Consider the following 16,288-nt stretch of genomic DNA (forward strand, 5'->3'; position numbering starts at 1 on the left):
TCTCATCCACATGCAGACCAGAGGGCCCTCCGCCTGCCCCGCCCCCACCATGAGCCCCTGCCTCCTGGGCTGTGTGGTCTTTTGTCTCCTGCAGGCAGGTGAGTCCTGGGGACAGGGGCCTCTTCGGGGTGCCAGCACTAAGCCTGTCCGCTGTGACTGCAGCATCGGTCCTCCTTCTCCACAGGGGTGGTCCATGCTGGTGTCTCTCAGGACCCCAGTTTCCAGGTCATAAGGAGAGGACAGAGCGTGACACTGAAATGTACTCAGGATCTGGGTCATAACTCTATGTACTGGTACCGACAAGACCTGGGACACGGGCTGAGGCTGATCCATTACTCACATGGCCCTCCCATCATGGAGAAGGGAGATGTGCCTGAGGGTTACAGCGTCTCCAGACCAAGCAAAAATGACTTCCCTCTCACGCTGGAGTCTGCCAACCGCTCCCAGACATCTGTGTACTTCTGTGCCAGCAGTTACTCCACGGTGCTGCACAGCCACCTCCTTTCTGTGCCAAAAAGCAGATGAGGGCCCCGCAGCCTGGAACCTGGGGAGCCCCTTGCAGGCTCCTAGCACCTGGAGACTCGGAGCCCACAGACACATACTGGCAGCATAGCCAGCGATGTTTGATCTTCCTGGCATGGACCTGAGAACAGGGCCTCGTGGACATGTGTCCACCCTCTCTGTCTTTTCACTCTAGCTGCCACGTGAGACTAAAGATGCTACCCAGCTCTGACTGCTAGTCATCAGTCTGAACACGAGGCCTCCAGGAGGGAAGGTTGTTGGGAAATCAGGTACATCTAGACCCTCTTGTCTCTCCCCGGGCACCACATGCCTGTTGCTGTGGAAGGTTCTCCCCGAGGCTGGCCCGTGCATCGTCTTTGCTCTTGTCCATCTTCCCCAGACGTGGGCCTTTCTCTCCCACCTTCCTGGCCCTCATTCCCACCCTTCTGAACTTCAGCATTGCTGCTCCTCCTTCAACTGGGTCATGTCCTTGCCCATCACCCAGGGAACCTTATAATGATCCCTAAGTGGGCATGTTTGAGTAGGTCCTCTGGGGTCCTCAAAGAGAATGCAACCTCAGTTAATTATTAATCATCCAAAATTCCTTGGTCGTCCCTGAGGAGGAGAGACATGCTGTGTGTGTTTGTATTCTCCACCATTGCCTGTCTTTAGCATCTAAATAGCCTAGACCCTGATGCTGGAAAGACTGAAAGCAAGAGGAGAAGGGGGTGGCAGAGAACGAGGTGGTTAGATAGCATCACCGACTAACAGACATGAATTTGAGCAAACTGTGGGAGATAGTGAAGAACAAGGGAGCTTGGTACGTTGCAATGCATGGGGTTTCAATGAGTTGGAAGGGAATTAGCAACTGAATCACTACACCACCAACAAAAACTAACCCAAGTTTGTAGCATCTCTGTCATCAAAATCTTCTAAAAGTCAAGTATTAAATATTTCCTGCATGAACACATATCTTTTCTCTTGAAATACAAAAGTATAAATCAGCTATGGCAGGCTGGTTTGTGTGTTTGTGCTTCTAAATGTGTGTGTGTTCTTTAGAAAAACAAAGCAAGCAAAGACACAGTTCTTTCGACAAACAGTGAAATATTTTCTAATATGAACACATCCCATGACTATTAAATCTGGGCAGACAATCTTCGTTTCTATGCATAGACCACATGGGAATGCTATGGAACTGCCATACACCAGAAGTTTCTGGGGAAGAGCAAGCAGACAGAGCTAGTGCCTGGGACCAGGAGGCTTAAGAGAAAGCTTCATTTGGTGCTCTTAGCTCTAGAAACCTTACAGGTGCAGGCACTAATTTGCAGGCTTGCTGTCCCAGCTGGGAGCCATGAAGTTCTTACATGCAGTGCTGAGGGAGACCTGAGGTTGCAGCAAAAGTGAAGGGTATGGAGCTGGGAGGTGGTAGGAAAGAGCAACACCTGCCTGAAGAGAAAAGCGAAGGAGCCATGGGGAAGGGCGTCGGGCATAAAGCCAGCCCCACCTAGACCAGCAGTCCAGCTCACACATCATCTAAGAGACTTTGCAGGACAGAGCAGGGTTCCTGGATCAGTTGACCTGGAATGAGAGGTCAGATTCCTGGGAACCAGTAGGGGCAGTGACATCAGAGCAGTGACGTCACTGCCTCACCTCCGATCAGAGGAAGGAGGCCCAGAACCCCAGCTCTCAGAGAAGCAGAGCTCTGAGCAAGGATACGCCTCCCAGCTCTGGCCCTCCTGCCATGAGCTACAACTCCGTCTGCTGTGTGGCTCTTCGTCTCCTGGCAGCAGGTGGGTCCTTGGCACAGGCAGGAATCTGTGTTCCTGGTCTGACTCTGCCTGAATCCAAGGCACCATCTGGTTTTCTCCTGCATTCTTTCTCAGCCCCAGTCTTCTTCCCCCACAGGCTTTGTGGATTCTGGAGTCACCCAAACCCCGAGATACCTGATTAAAGCAAGAGGACAGCGAGGGACCCTGGGCTGCTCCCCTGTCTCTGGACACCTCTCCGTGTACTGGTACCAACAGGCCCTGGGCCAGGGCCCCGAGTTCCTCGTTGAGTATTACAGGCAGGAAGTGAGCGGAGAAGCACAGCTCCGGGATCGATTCTCAGGAAAACAGTTTAGTGAGTTTCACTCTGAGCTGAACTTGAGCTCCTTGGAGCTGACAGACTCAGCCGTGTATCTCTGTGCCAGCAGCCAAGACACAGCCCTGCATGATCAGGTGCCTCTGGGACAGAAACACTCCTGCCCCAGCTCAGGAAGTGGCTGTGAGGGTGACTGCCTGCCTGTCAGGCCTCGATAGATCCGAAAGACTCTCCCAGACGTTCTTCCTCTGCTGTGTTTTAATGCTTTCAAAGATCATCCTGCTGCTAAGTCACTTCAGTCGTGTCCGACTCTGTGCGACCCCATAGACAGCAGCCCACCAGGCTCCCCCGTTCCTGGGATTCTCCAGGCAAGAACACTGGAGTGGGTTGCCATTTCCTTCTCCAATGCATGAAAGTGAAAAGTGAAAGTGAAGTTGCTCAGTCGTGTCCAACTCTGGCGACCCCATGGACTGCAGCCTACCAGGCTCCTCCATCCATGGGATTTTCCAGGCAAGAGTACTGGAGTGGGGTGCCATTGCCTTCTCTGAACATCATCCTAGGTAGTATTATTTTACCTGTTTATACATGAGGGGAACTGAATTGCCCAGATCTTGTATGTCATTACTTATAGAGCAAGGAATTTGACTCAAGTCTGTCCTCATCACTTCTGGTCTTTGCCCCCATAAAACTGTCTCCCACAAAGAATAAATAATACATACACACACACACACACACACACACACACATTCGTATACACATAAGTTTAAAAGCAATTGGCTCACACAGTTGTTAAGGCTGGTAAGACTAAAAGCTGCAAGTGGGTCTGGTGCTACTAGAGACTGAGGGGGAGCTGATGTTTAAGTTCAAAAGCAGAAGAACTAATGGTCCAGTGTGAAGGCCATCCACTGACAATTATCTCTTACTTGGGGGAGGATCAGCATTTTCATCTATTCATCTCTTTACTTGGTTTCATGAAGCCCACCGACATTATGGAGGGTCATCTGCTTAAGAAATAAAATGTTAATCTAATCTTTTATTAAAATATACCTATTCACATGTTAACTTTTCCAAAAACACCCCCTTAGGAGCATCCAGAAAAATAAAGCTAAATATCCACGGCAGAGTCAAGTTGACAGTCAGTCAGCTCTGACTCTGTGCGACCCCCTGGACCCCAGCACTCCAGCCTCCCTGTCCATCACCAACTCCCTGGGTTTACCCAAAGGCATATCCATTGAGATGGTGATGCCATCCAAACATCTCATCCTCTGTCATCCCCTTCTCCTCCTGCCTTGAATCCTGCCCAGCATCAGGGTCTTTTCAAATGCATCAGTTCTTCCCATCAGGTGGCCAAAATGTTGGAGTTTGAGCTTCAGCATCAGCCCTTGCAATGAATATTCAGGAGTGATTTCCTTTAGGATGGACTGCTTGGATCTCCTAACAGTCCAAGTGACTCTCAGGAGTCTTCTCAAGCATCACAATTCAAAAGCATCAATTCTTTGTATAGTCCAACTCTCACATCCATACATGACTACTGGAGAAACCATAGCTTTGACTAGACGGACTTTTGTTGGTAAAGTAATGTCTCTGCTTTTTCATACGCTGCCTAGGTAGGTCATATGTGGACTGTTCACTTAGGTTCATTTCTGATTTGAGCCTCTGGGGGAAGGGGCGTAGCCCCCTGAGTGACAGGTTGGAACTGGGGCCTGGTAGGGACAGTGACATCTCAGAAGGACTCCCTGGAGAGCCTTCTCCCTCTAATCCACACTCAGCCCAGAGCACCCTCCGCCTGCCCCGCCCCTGGCATAAGCCCCTGCCTCCTGGGCTGTGTGGTCTTCTGTCCCCTGCAGGCAGGTGAGTCCTAGGGGCAGGGGCCCCTTCGGGGTGCCAGCACTAAGCCTGTCCGCTGTGACTGCAGCATCGGTCCTCCTCCTCCACAGGGGCGGTCCATGCTGGGGTCACTCAGGACCCCAGATTCCAGGTCGTGGGGTCAGGACAGAGCGCGACACTGACATGTACTCAGGATCTGGGTCAAAACTACGTGTACTGGTACCGACAAGACCCGGGACACGGGCTGAGGCTGATCCATTACTCAGTTATCCCTCCCAGCACAGAGAAAGGAGACGTGCCCGACGGGTACAGTGTCTCCAGATCAAGAAAAAAAAGAACTTTCCTCTCACACTGGAGTCCGCCAACCACTCCCAGACATCCGTGTACTTCTGTGCCAGCAGTTACTCCAAGGCGCTGCATGGCCACCTGCTCTCTGTGCAAAAAGACAGGGTCCCACGTGCAGGCTCCTAGCACTGGGAGCCCCAGAGCCCTGGGGACCACGTGCCAGCACTGTGACCCTGGATGTGTGACCTGGACAGGCCTGGATCTGACTCCAGAGACTCGGGGACACATGTCCACCATCAGTCTCTGTCTTTCCTTTGCATCCTCCCTGGATGCAGTTCGGACTGCATCCAGTTCTGACTAGTTCTGACTCTTCCTCATCAGCTTAAGACCTCCAGAAGGGAAGAATATTAGTAAATAAGATATATCTAGACCCTCTTGTGTCTCTGCCATACCTCATTGCTGTCTGTCTGGAACTTTCTCCCACAGCCTAGCTCTCAAGTGATCCCTGCTCTTGCCCACCAGAGGGGTGGGTCGTTCCTCCTTTACTGTCTTGGCCTCAGCTCCCCGGCCCTCTCTGCTCCAGACATACAACTCTGCCCTCATCTGGGTCATATCCCTTCCCATGATACAGGGAACTTTGTAACCACGTGTAAGAGGTCATGTTTGAGCAAGCTCTTGGGGTCATCAAAGAGAAAACAACCTCAGTTAATTGGAAAGCAGCCAAAGTCCCTTGGGAGTCCATTCCCAGGAGGAGAGACAGGCTGGGTGTGTGTGTTCTCCCTTCCTGTCCCTCTTTCTTAGCATCTCAATTATCCTGGCCCAGGTTTCTACCATTTCCTTCAGAGAAATCTTCTCAAAGTCAATATATTTCCTTCATGGTGTCTTATTATATCAAGATTTTACAAGTTCATAGGAAATAAATAGGTTAATACACATAAAACCTCTTCATAAAAAGCACCTGCTGGAATTGGGTAATGCTAAATTTAAATATGAAATCTGGAAATGTATGGATCTGCTTAATCAAAAGCAGGTCTGGAATACAGGCGTCCAGAATGGCTTCATTTGCAGTCATGGAGCGCTTATTTTTATTGTTTGTATGACTCCATTTTCGGAGAAGGCACTGGCAACCCACTCTGGTACTCTTGCCTGGAGAATGGCAAGGACGGAGGAGCCTGATGGGCTGCCGTCTATGGTGTCACACAGAGTAGGACACAATTGAAGCGACTTAGCAGCAGCAGCAGCAGCATTACTCCATTTCAACTAACTATTGTCATTGGAGTGGTGCAGGAATTATTGCCTTCTTAGTAGAAATGTCTGATCATACAGTGTTTTACCTCCACAGGCTAAGACTAGATTTGAAGATCAACCGTAATTCAGCCATGCTGGGAAGGCAGCATATGAAGGGTGTGTGTGTGTATGTCTGTGTGTGTGTGTGTAGGGGTTGCAAGTGTGGAATGTGGGGAATTTGTATTCTTGTTTTAGATGGAAGGCACAGATTCATGAGACCATTGGCCTCTAGCAGGCACTGTGGGCCCATGGTAAGCATGGTGTGCTGGGAGGGGTTGAGAGTCACCCTGGAGAGGGCAGCTTAGGGGAACCTTGACTACATGCCTGCATCAGGGAGCAGGTTTGAGTTCCTTGAGTGGTCCACACACATGGACCCAGCACAGACTCCTCACTGCCCAGTGGAGTGGGGACGTTCCTCGAGCCTCAGGATGTGTCCAGTGTGCCGTCTCCTGGAGCAGCATGGGAAGGGGAGGGTGAGGGATCAGTGTGGCTGGTGAGGGCTGGGTCATGAGTGTCAGGCAGCAACAGGAAGAGAAGAAAAAGCCATGTGATGGGCATATGGGACATGGGGACAGTGCTCACCTCACACCCAGCGTTTGCTGAGGGGTTGTGCAGGACAAGGAAGGGCATAGAGGAGCCAGCCCTGGGTCCTGCCAAGGTGTCCAGGGGACAAGGGCAGCCTGCAGAGACACAGAGCAGTGACATCATAGGCAAATGCTCCAATCAGGGAAGAAGGAGGGTCAACACTTACCCCCTCACCCCAGGAGCCCCGCCCCCAGCCAGCAGTGGTCCTGGGTTCCTGATGCTGCCATGGGATCCAGGCTCCTCTGCTGTGTGACTCTCTGCCTCCTGGGAGCAGGTGAGGCCTGGACACCTTGGGAGCTTCTGAGATATTCCCATGGGAGGAATGTCTAAAATAAAAACAGAACATTTTTCATTTGCCCTGACATCTGCACCTCCCTCCATGTCCCTCCTACATCTGAATTCCTTTGTGCCAATACATCACCCTGTGCTGGGCACCCAGCTTCTCTCCACCAAGAGAGGTGGGTCACAGTCTTGAGGGGGCTCTGCTTGCTCCCTCCCCTGCACCGACATGGGAAGCAGGGCCTCCTGGGAACATGAAGAAGCTGTACCCACATTTGGCTGGCGGATCGTCTGTCAGTGACTCGATCAGAAATAGACCAAACAGATTTCTCAAATGTTGATGAGCCTGCAGTGAGTTTGGGAGCAGAGACCTGGAGAAACATGGTAGGTGGAGGAACAATCTCAGGACTGTGGTCAGTTATGTAGAAATGGAACCTTGAAGTCCTATTGGGACGCATAATTTAAACAGGGAAACAGGAAGCCAGAAGGATTTCCACAAGATTTAAACTACAGATATATGCAGATAAATAGAAGTAATACATGTATCAATGTGAATTATCTCTGGGCTAGAACACACACAAAATTTAATCAGTTTTACAGAAGAGTTACATCAACTTGTACAGCTTATGTCCATTGATTTGGATGGGGCTCTGGGCTGTGAACTTATCTCTCAGGTTCACTTATGATTTGAGCATCTGGGGGAAGGGGCGTGGCCCCCTGAGTGATAGGTTGGCTCTGGGGCCTGGCAGGGAGAGTGACATTTCAGAAGGACTCCCTGGAGAGCCCCTTTCCCCTCTCATCCACACTCAGACCAGAGGGCCCTCCGCCTGCCCTGCCCCGGTCATGAGCCCCTGCCTCCTGGGCTGTGTGGTTTTCTGTCTCCTGCAGGCAGGTGAGTCCTGGGGGCAGGGTCCCCTTCGGGGTGCCAGCACTAAGCAGGTCCACTGTGACTGCAGCATGGGTCGTCCTTCTCCACAGGGGCGGTCCATGCTGGGGTCACTCAGGACCCCAGATTCCAGGTCGTGAAGACAGGACAGAGTGCGACACTGACATGTACTCAGGATCTGAGCTTCAGCTATATGTACTGGTACCGACAAGACCCAGGACATGGGCTGAGACTGATCCATTACTCAGTTATCCCTCACACCACGGAGAAAGGAGCCGTGCCCGAGGGCTACAGCGTCTCCAGACCAAGCACAGAGAACTTCCCTCTCAGGCTGGAGTCTGCCCACCGCTCCCAGACATCTGTGTACTTCTGCACCTGTGGTTATCCACGGCGCTGCACGGCCACCTCCTCTCTGTGCAAAAAGATAAGGGACGCCCTGCAGCCTGGAAGGAGGAGAGCCCCTTGCAGGCTTCTCACACGTGGAAACTTGGAAGCCAGGGCCACATGCCTGCAGTGTAACACTGAGTGTGCAGTCTCATATCACGCCCAGCTACATCGACGTCAAATGTAGTGGATGGTTGGTTTTTTTATTTCAAAGTTTTATAACTTTAAAACTAAATGAGTTAATATATATAAAATCTCTGTATATAACTCCATTACCTAGAATTAGTAATAATTTATATAGAAAATCTAAAAATATCTGGATCTGATTAATCAGTGGGGTCTAAGGAATGCAGTGTCCCAGGCTGTGCTCCCCTGAGCTCAGCGGAGTGTCTGTACTGAGGGTCTGTGTGATTCCACCTGAGCTTACTACTGTCAGTGCAATTATTTTCTTCTTAATGGAAATGTTGTTTCTACAGGCTATTACCTCCAGAAGCTAAGAGGGAATTTGCAGATCAATCTTAAGTCAGCCAGCTTGGGAAGACAGTAGAACAAGTGTGTGTGTGTGTGTGTGTGTGTGTGTGTGTGTGTGTGTTCAGGGTGTGGGGTATTTATATTCTTGCTTTAGACAGAAGGCACAGATCCATGAGACTGTGGACCATTGGCCACTAGGAGGCGCTGTGGGCCCACAGTAAGCAGGGGGTCCTGGGAGGGGTGGAGAGTCACCCTGGGGAGGGCAGCTTTAAGGAACCTTGGCTACCTGCCTGAATGAGAACGCAGGTTTGAGTTCCCTGAGTTCCTGAGGTTCCAGGACACTTGGAACCAGTACAGACTCCTCGCTGCCCAGGAAAGTGGGAATGTGCCTGGATCCTCAGGATGTGCCCAGGAGATGGTCTCCAGGAGCTGCAAGGGAAGTGGAGGAGAAGGGGTTGGGGTGGCTGGTGAGGGCTGGGTGATTGTCAGTTGATTGCCTGGTGATTGCCAGCCAGGTTAGTGCCCGGCTGCGTGTCAGGCAGGGGCAGGCAGAGGACAACAAGGTATGCTGTGGGCACTGGGGACATGGGGATGGGGCACCCTTCACACCCACCCCTTGCTCAGGGGCTGTTAAGGGCAGGAAGGGTATAGAGAGCTCACCTTTGGTCCTGGCAAGGGGCCCAGTGGACAGGGCAGCCTGCAGAGGCACAGAGCAGTGAGGTCATAGGCAAATGCTCCAATCAGGGAAGCAGGAGGGTCAGCACTCCACCACACTCACCCAGGAGCCCCGCCTCCAGCCAGCAGCTGTCTTGGGTTCCTGATGCTGCCATGGGCTCCAGGCTCCTCTGCTGTGTGACCTCTTCCTTCTGGGAGCAGGTGAGTCCTGGACACAGTGTGGGAGCTTCTGAGACTTCTTTGCGTCCCTGCGATAGAAGCCTGGCGACGAGGGCTGCAGCAGGAGGCTTCCCTGTGCTCTGCCCTCAGCTTCCTTGTCTCTTCCCAGCAGGCCTGGTGGATCCTGAAATCACCCAGACCCCGAATACCTGATCAAATCAAGAAAGCAGCAAGTGACGCTGAGATGTTCCCCTGACTCTGGACACCTCTCTGTGTACTGGTACCAACAGGCCCTGGGCCAGAGCCCCCAGTTCCTTGTTCAGTATTTCAACAGAATGTGAGAGGAGAAGCAAACCTATCAGGGCGATTCTCAGGTCAATATTTCAGTGACTCTACCTCTGAACTGAGCTTGAGCTCCTTGGAGCTGAAAGACTCAGCCGTGCATCTCTGTGCCAGCAGCCAAGACACAGCCCTGCATGATCAGGTGCCTCTGCAACAAAATCATCCTGCCCCAGCTCAGAAAGTGGTGTCAGGGTATCAACTGCCAGCCAGCCAGGCCTAATCCTGGGAGAGCAGACAGCCTTTCCCAGACATTCATGTCTTGATATGTTTTAATGCTCCCAAAGATCATACAAGATAAGTATTATTTTAACTCTTTACACATCTGAGGGGGAGTGGCTTGCTCAGATCTCATACTTCATAAATATCAGAACAGGGAATCAGACTCTCATCTGTCCTTGTCACTGTGGTCCTCACCCCCATTGTATGATTCTCCCATAAAACAAACAAGCATATATATACAGATATATATATATATATATATATATATATATATATATCTTTTAAAGTATTTGACACACATAGTTGTTAATAGTGATAAATCTAAGGTCTAGAAGCTGTGCTCATGTTATTAGAGACCTAAGAAGAGCTGATGTTTAAGTTCAAAGGCTGTTAGGCAGGAAGAAGTGATAGTCTAGTGAAGGCCATCAGCTGGATAATTCTCTCCCACCCAGGAGAGGTTTAGGGTTTTTGTTCTATTCGTTTCTTCATCTAATTGGTTGAGACCTACTACATTATGGAAGTTCATCTGCCTTACCAATAAAGATGTTCATCTAATCTGATTTTAAAATCTATTGATAGCTTTTCACATATTTATCTCTCACCAAGGCATCCTCATGGGGACATTCAGAACAATGTTGAACTAAATACTGTGGCCTAGTCAAGGTGACACATTAAATTAGTCATCCCAACAAGTTCCACGCTTGCCTAGAAATTTAGTAAGCATGAAGTCCCTGGCACATAACAGGACACTGGATTTCCTGAGTCCCTTTGCTAATCTCTGACAGCCTCTTCCACCATTTCTTAGGTGCAAAGATGGAGATGGACACATTTGCCTCCAGCTGAGGCCTTTAGAAATCACAGGGGTGAAAATATTTCTGCCTGTTGATTTAGTGCACGAAATTAGCCAGAGCATGAAACATACAACCCTCCTCAGGCATGTTAAAATCAACTTTATTGATGCATGGATTGTAGCTGACTCTTGAACAATGTGCTGTTTAGGAGCACAGAGTATCTCCCCAACCCTGAAGTTGGAAATCTGCCTGTAACTTCACATACTTGGGAATGAAGAATTATCTCTGGAATACAGCACACTTAAAGTTGTAAACTGTTTATAGAAAGGACACAACACTCATAAGGCTCAAGTCCATTGATCTGGATGTGTCTCCATGTTGTGAACTGTTCACTTAGGTTCGTTTCTGATTTGAGCCTCTGGGGGAAGAGGCGTGGCCCCTGATGACAGGTTTTGCCTGGGGCCTGGCAGGGACAGTGACATCTCAGAAGGACTCCCTGGAGAGCCCCTCTCCCCTCTCATCCACACTCAGACCAGAGGGGCCTCCGCCTGCCCTGTCCCTGGCCCCACCATGAGCCCCTGCCTCCTGGGCTGTGTGGTCTTCTGTCTCCTGCAGGCAGGTGAGTCCTGGGGGGCAGGGTCCCCTTCGGGGTGCCAGCACTAAGCCTGTCCACTGTGACTCTAGCATCGGTCCTCCTTCTCCACAGGGGCGGTCCATGCTGGTGTCACTCAGGACCCCAGTTTCCAGGTCGTGAGGAGAGGACAGAAGGCTACACTGACATGTACTCAGGATCTGGGTCATGACTGCATGTACTGGTACCGACAAGACCGAGAACATGGGCTGAGGCTGATCCATTACTCAGTTGCTGCACCCGCCACGGAGAAAGGAGACATACCCGAGGGCTACAGCGTCTCCAGACCAAGCACAGAGAACTTCCCTCTCACGCTGAAGTCTGCCAACCACTCCCAGACATCTGTGTACTTCTGTGCCAGCAGTTACTCCACGGTGCTGCACGGCCACCTCCTTTCTGTGCCAAAAAGCAGATGAGGGCCCCACAGCCTGGAACCTGGGGAGCCCCTTGCAGGCTCCTAGCACCTGGAGTCTCAGAGCCCACAGACACATACTGGCAGCATAGCCAGCGATGTTTGATCTTCCTGGCACGGACCTGACAACAGGGCCTCGTGGACATGTGTCCACCCTCACTCTCTGTCTTTTCACTCTAGCTGCCACGTGAGCCTAAAGAGGCTACCCAGCTCTGACTCCTAGTCATCAGTCTGAACATGAGGCCTCCAGGAGGAAGGTTGTTGGGAAATGAGATACATCTAGACCCTCTTGTCTCTCCCCGGGCACCACATTCCTGTTACTATGGAAGGTTCTCCCCAAGGCTGGCCAGTGCATCATTTTGCTCTTGTCCAACTTCCCCAGATGTGGGCCTTTCTCTCCCACCTTTCTGGCCCTTGTTTCCACCCTTCTCTGCCGGGGTCCAGCCCCGGTGGATCCAGGGAATTCGAAGGGGAGACAGCTTCAGTGATCAGGATACAATAGAATTAAAGATATAAAGAGTGGTTAAATAAGGATAGCTCAGTGAGAAAATTCAGTGGAGAAAAGGGGCTGAATAACTTGGTTAATGTGGAAAGCTAATAAAATTCCAAGATATGGAATTTGCGTCACCTACATAGGCCGCAGGCGTCCTTCCGTTCTCCCAAAGGAGAGGAGACACTAAGGCCTCCCCAGTCAGATCTTAGAAGCCCAGGCAAAATTAGTAGGCTTGACGAGCCTCCACGCTCCAGATGGGAATTCAGCCAGAAGGTGAGAGAAAGAACGACATGGGGAGACCATGTTTCAGTGAACAAGGCCCACACTTTATTTTCCAAAGTAGTTTTTATACCTTAAGTTGTGCATAGAGGATAATGGGGGAAGGGGTAGAGTCATGCAAGAACAGCAGTCCTTGATCCTAATCGAAGCCAGGCTTTCTTCCTGCAAACTTATCATATGCAAAAGTTTAGGTGATTTACATTATCTTCTGGCCAGGAGGCCTGTTAACATTTTATGACCCTTTCTTCAGAAAACTTATTTTTCTCTAAAGGTGATTATTCTAATGTCAGGTGCCACCTTCCGAAAGCATTAGATAAAATTGCATTCCTATAGGGCAAAGGTGTGGTGGGCTATAACAAGAAAAGAATTAACTCAAGGGTCCAAGGTTACAAACATTAAAGTTACTACTTACATTCCTATACACCAATTATATTAATCAATACACTCCCAGGGACACAGTAGGTAAGGGATATGGAAACTTAGCAGCAAACATTGGCCCAACAAGTGAAAAACCCTTCACCAATACAATTTCTAATTAATCTTTTAACTGCTCAAAGGAATCTGTATTTAGACAGTTTAGAACATCTCATGCCTCTCACGGTTGGGAGGCTGTGAACAATCACATGTGGCCGGAAGAACCTGTTCAGGCAGGCTAGAGGACTTTCAGAGGAGTTTGTAGGTTGAAACACTCTTGTCACACCCAGGAACTTTATTAACTGGAGCTATAAGTTAACTCTTTTTCAGAGAGAGGTTTTGGGGGACAGCCCCCCGTAAAGTCAGAGGTGTAGGTGAGAGCACAAAGCAGTAAAGTAGGCAGACTCTGGTTTTGAGGGTAGATGCTCGAGAATTTCCAGGGGCACTCCTGAGGCTCGATCCCGCCTTTGTGTAAGCTGAGCCTCCTTCCTCAGGACCTTTGCCACGGGCAGAGTTCCTCACGCTGGCTCCCGGCACTTCTCTACTTCAGCCCTGCTGCTCGTCCTCATCTGGGTCATGTCCTTGCCCATCACCCAGGGAACCTTGTAATGATCCCTAACTGGGAGTGTTTGAGTAGGTCCTCTGGGGTCTTCAAAGAGAATGCAACCTCAGTTAATTATTAATCATCCAAAATTCCTTAGTCATCCCTGAGACATGCTGTGTGTGTTTGTATTCTCCACCATTGCCTGTCTTTACCATCTAAATAGCCTAGACCCTGATGCTGGGAAAGACTGAAAGCAAGAGGAGAAGGGGGTGGCAGAGAACGAGGTGGTTAGATAGCATCACTGACTCAACAGACATGAATTTGAGCAAACTCTGGGAGATAGTGAAGAACAGGGGAGCCTGGAATGCTGCAATGCATGGGTTTGAATGAGTTGGACTCGAGTTAGCAACTGAACAACACCACCACCGACAAAAACTAACCCAAATTTGTAGCATCTCCCTCATCACAATCTTCTAAAAGTCAAAGTATTAAATATTTCCTGCATGAGCACATTTCTTTTCTCTTGAAATACAAAATCATGAATCAGCTATGGCAGGCTGGTGTGTGTGTTTGTGCTTCTAATTGTGTGTGTGTTCTTTAGAAAAACACAACAAGCAAAAACACAGTTCAATCGGCATACAGTGAAATATTTTCTAGTATGAACACATCCCATGACTATTAAATCTGGACAGACAATCTTGGTTTCCATGCATAGAGCACATGGGGACGCTGTACAGCTGAGAAACTCCACAAGTTTCTTGTGCAGAACAAGCAGACAGAGCTAGTGCCTGGGACCAGGAGGCTTAAGGAAAGCTTTATTTGGTGTTTTTATCTCTAGAAGCCTTACTAGGATAGGCACTAATTTGCAGGCTTGCTGTCCCAGCTGGGAGCCATGAACTTCAACTATGTAGTGCTGAGGGAGCCTCTGAGGTTGCAGCAAAAGTGAAGGGTATGGAGCTGGGAGGTGGTAGGAAAGAGAAACACCTACCTGAGGAAAAAAGCGAAGGAGACATGGGGAAGGGCATCGGGCATAAACGCAGCCTCCCTGAGACCAGCCATCCAGCGCACACATCATCTAAGAAACTTTGTAGGATAGAGCAGGGTTCCTGGATCAGCGACCTGGAATGAGAGATCAGATTCCTGGGAACCAGCAGAGGCAGTGACATCAGAGCAGTGATGTCACTGCCTCACCTCCAGTCAGAAAAGGAGGCCCACAACCCCAGCTCTCAGAGAAGCAGAGCTCTGAGCAAGGAGACGCCTGCCCAGCTCTGGCCCTCCTGCCATGGGCTGCAGCCCCGTCTGCTGTGTGGCTCTGTGTCTCCTGGCAGCAGGTTGGTCCTTGGCACAGTGGGAAATCCGTGTTCCTGGCCTGACTCTGCCTGAATCCAAGGCACCATCAGATTCTCTCCTGTGTTCTTTCTCAGCCCCAGTCTTCTTCCCCAACAGGCCTTGTGGATTCTGGAGTCACCCAAACCCCGAGATACCTGATTAAAGCAAGAGGACAGCATGGGACCCTGGGATGCTCCCCTGTCTCTGGACACCTCTCTGTGTACTGGTACCAACAGGCCCTGGGCCAGGGCCCTGTGTTCCTCGTTCAGTATTACAGGAAGGAAGTGCGGGGAGAAGCACAGCTCCCGGATCGATTCTCAGGAAAACAGTTTAGTGACTTTCACTCTGAGCTGAACTTGAGCTCCTTGGAGCTGATGGACTCAGCCGTGTATCTTTGTGCCAGCAGCCAAGACACAGCCCTGCATGATCAGGTGCCTCTGGGACAAAAACACTCCTGCCCCAGCTCAGGAAGTGGCTGTGAGGGTGACTGCCTGCCTGTCAGGCCTAGATAGATCAGATAGACTCTCCCAGATGTTCTTCCTCTGCTGTGTTTTAACGCTCCCAAACATCATTCTAGGTAAATATTATTTTACCTATTTATACATCTGACGGGAACTGACTTGTCCACATCTTATATGTCATTACTTTCAGAGCAAGGAATTTGATTCAAGCCTGTCTGCCGGAAGCCGTGTTAGGCATTACTGACAAAATGGAGGCACGGTCCCCAGCCCCCTCTCCTCATTCCACAGGCAGGGATCCCGGGATGAAGGAGTTAGACCTTGTAATTCTGATTTGTCTTTTTCTCTCCTCAACTGAGTTGACTCAAAAGGAATATTAAGGTGCTTATTGTTCTTGAGAGGAGCATGCAAAGGCACAATGCCTTCTGCAGCTGTGCTCAGAAAATAATTCATAAAGTTAATCATTGACATTTGTTCAAGGACTTTTACAAAAGAGTATTCCAGGATGAGCACATAGGCCATAGCTTGAGGCCATGGGAGGGATTGATATCTGAAGCCTATTTGTGAGGAGAATGTTTATGGCAAAGGAGTTTACTGAATTTAGGGCTTAGAAATAATTAAAATAGTTAGAAGTTAAAGATTTAAGGAATGTTGTAAAGTTAGCATATTTTACTATAGCTTATAGAAGTTAGGAATTTTTAGAGACACTATAGCTAGAAGCCTTCTTAAGAGATAGTGAGCTCAGGATGTTAGGGGCAAACAGGATTTAGGAAGATAAGTAGTAAACTGAGGAATGTAGCATGATTTACAATGTAATCACAAATTAACTATAGGACACATTAGAAGAGGTAGATAATAGATGACAAGGCTGATTCCCAGAGAATCACTGAAGCAGGAACTCTGTTTGAAGAGCAACAATGATTTATGGAGATAATAAATCTGGGAGAGGGGGAAC

At 49.7% G+C, this 16,288-nt stretch overlaps 1 pseudogene and 4 gene segments (V, D, J or C); all 5 read left to right on the forward strand.

Moving 5' to 3' along the window:
* Nucleotides 1-1,837: 1,837 nt before the first annotated feature.
* LOC123466080 lies at nucleotides 1,838-2,985 on the forward strand. The segment is given in 2 exon segments: nucleotides 1,838-2,291; nucleotides 2,407-2,985. Coding segments are annotated over 2 exon segments (444 nt in total).
* Nucleotides 2,986-3,572: 587 nt separating this feature from the next.
* Nucleotides 3,573-5,272, forward strand: LOC123466033 (annotated as a pseudogene).
* A 2,273-nt stretch (nucleotides 5,273-7,545) lies between these two features.
* LOC123466034 lies at nucleotides 7,546-8,303 on the forward strand. The segment is given in 2 exon segments: nucleotides 7,546-7,738; nucleotides 7,825-8,303. Coding segments are annotated over 2 exon segments (528 nt in total).
* Nucleotides 8,304-11,175: 2,872 nt separating this feature from the next.
* Nucleotides 11,176-11,820, forward strand: LOC123466035. The segment is given in 2 exon segments: nucleotides 11,176-11,392; nucleotides 11,480-11,820. Coding segments are annotated over 2 exon segments (390 nt in total).
* A 2,961-nt stretch (nucleotides 11,821-14,781) lies between these two features.
* Nucleotides 14,782-15,387, forward strand: LOC123466036. The segment is given in 2 exon segments: nucleotides 14,782-14,877; nucleotides 14,993-15,387. Coding segments are annotated over 2 exon segments (444 nt in total).
* The last annotated feature ends 901 nt before the right edge of the window (nucleotides 15,388-16,288 follow it).

Source organism: Bubalus bubalis, chromosome 8 (assembly GCF_019923935.1).
Source record: "Bubalus bubalis isolate 160015118507 breed Murrah chromosome 8, NDDB_SH_1, whole genome shotgun sequence".
NCBI classification, from domain to species: domain Eukaryota; kingdom Metazoa; phylum Chordata; class Mammalia; order Artiodactyla; family Bovidae; genus Bubalus; species Bubalus bubalis.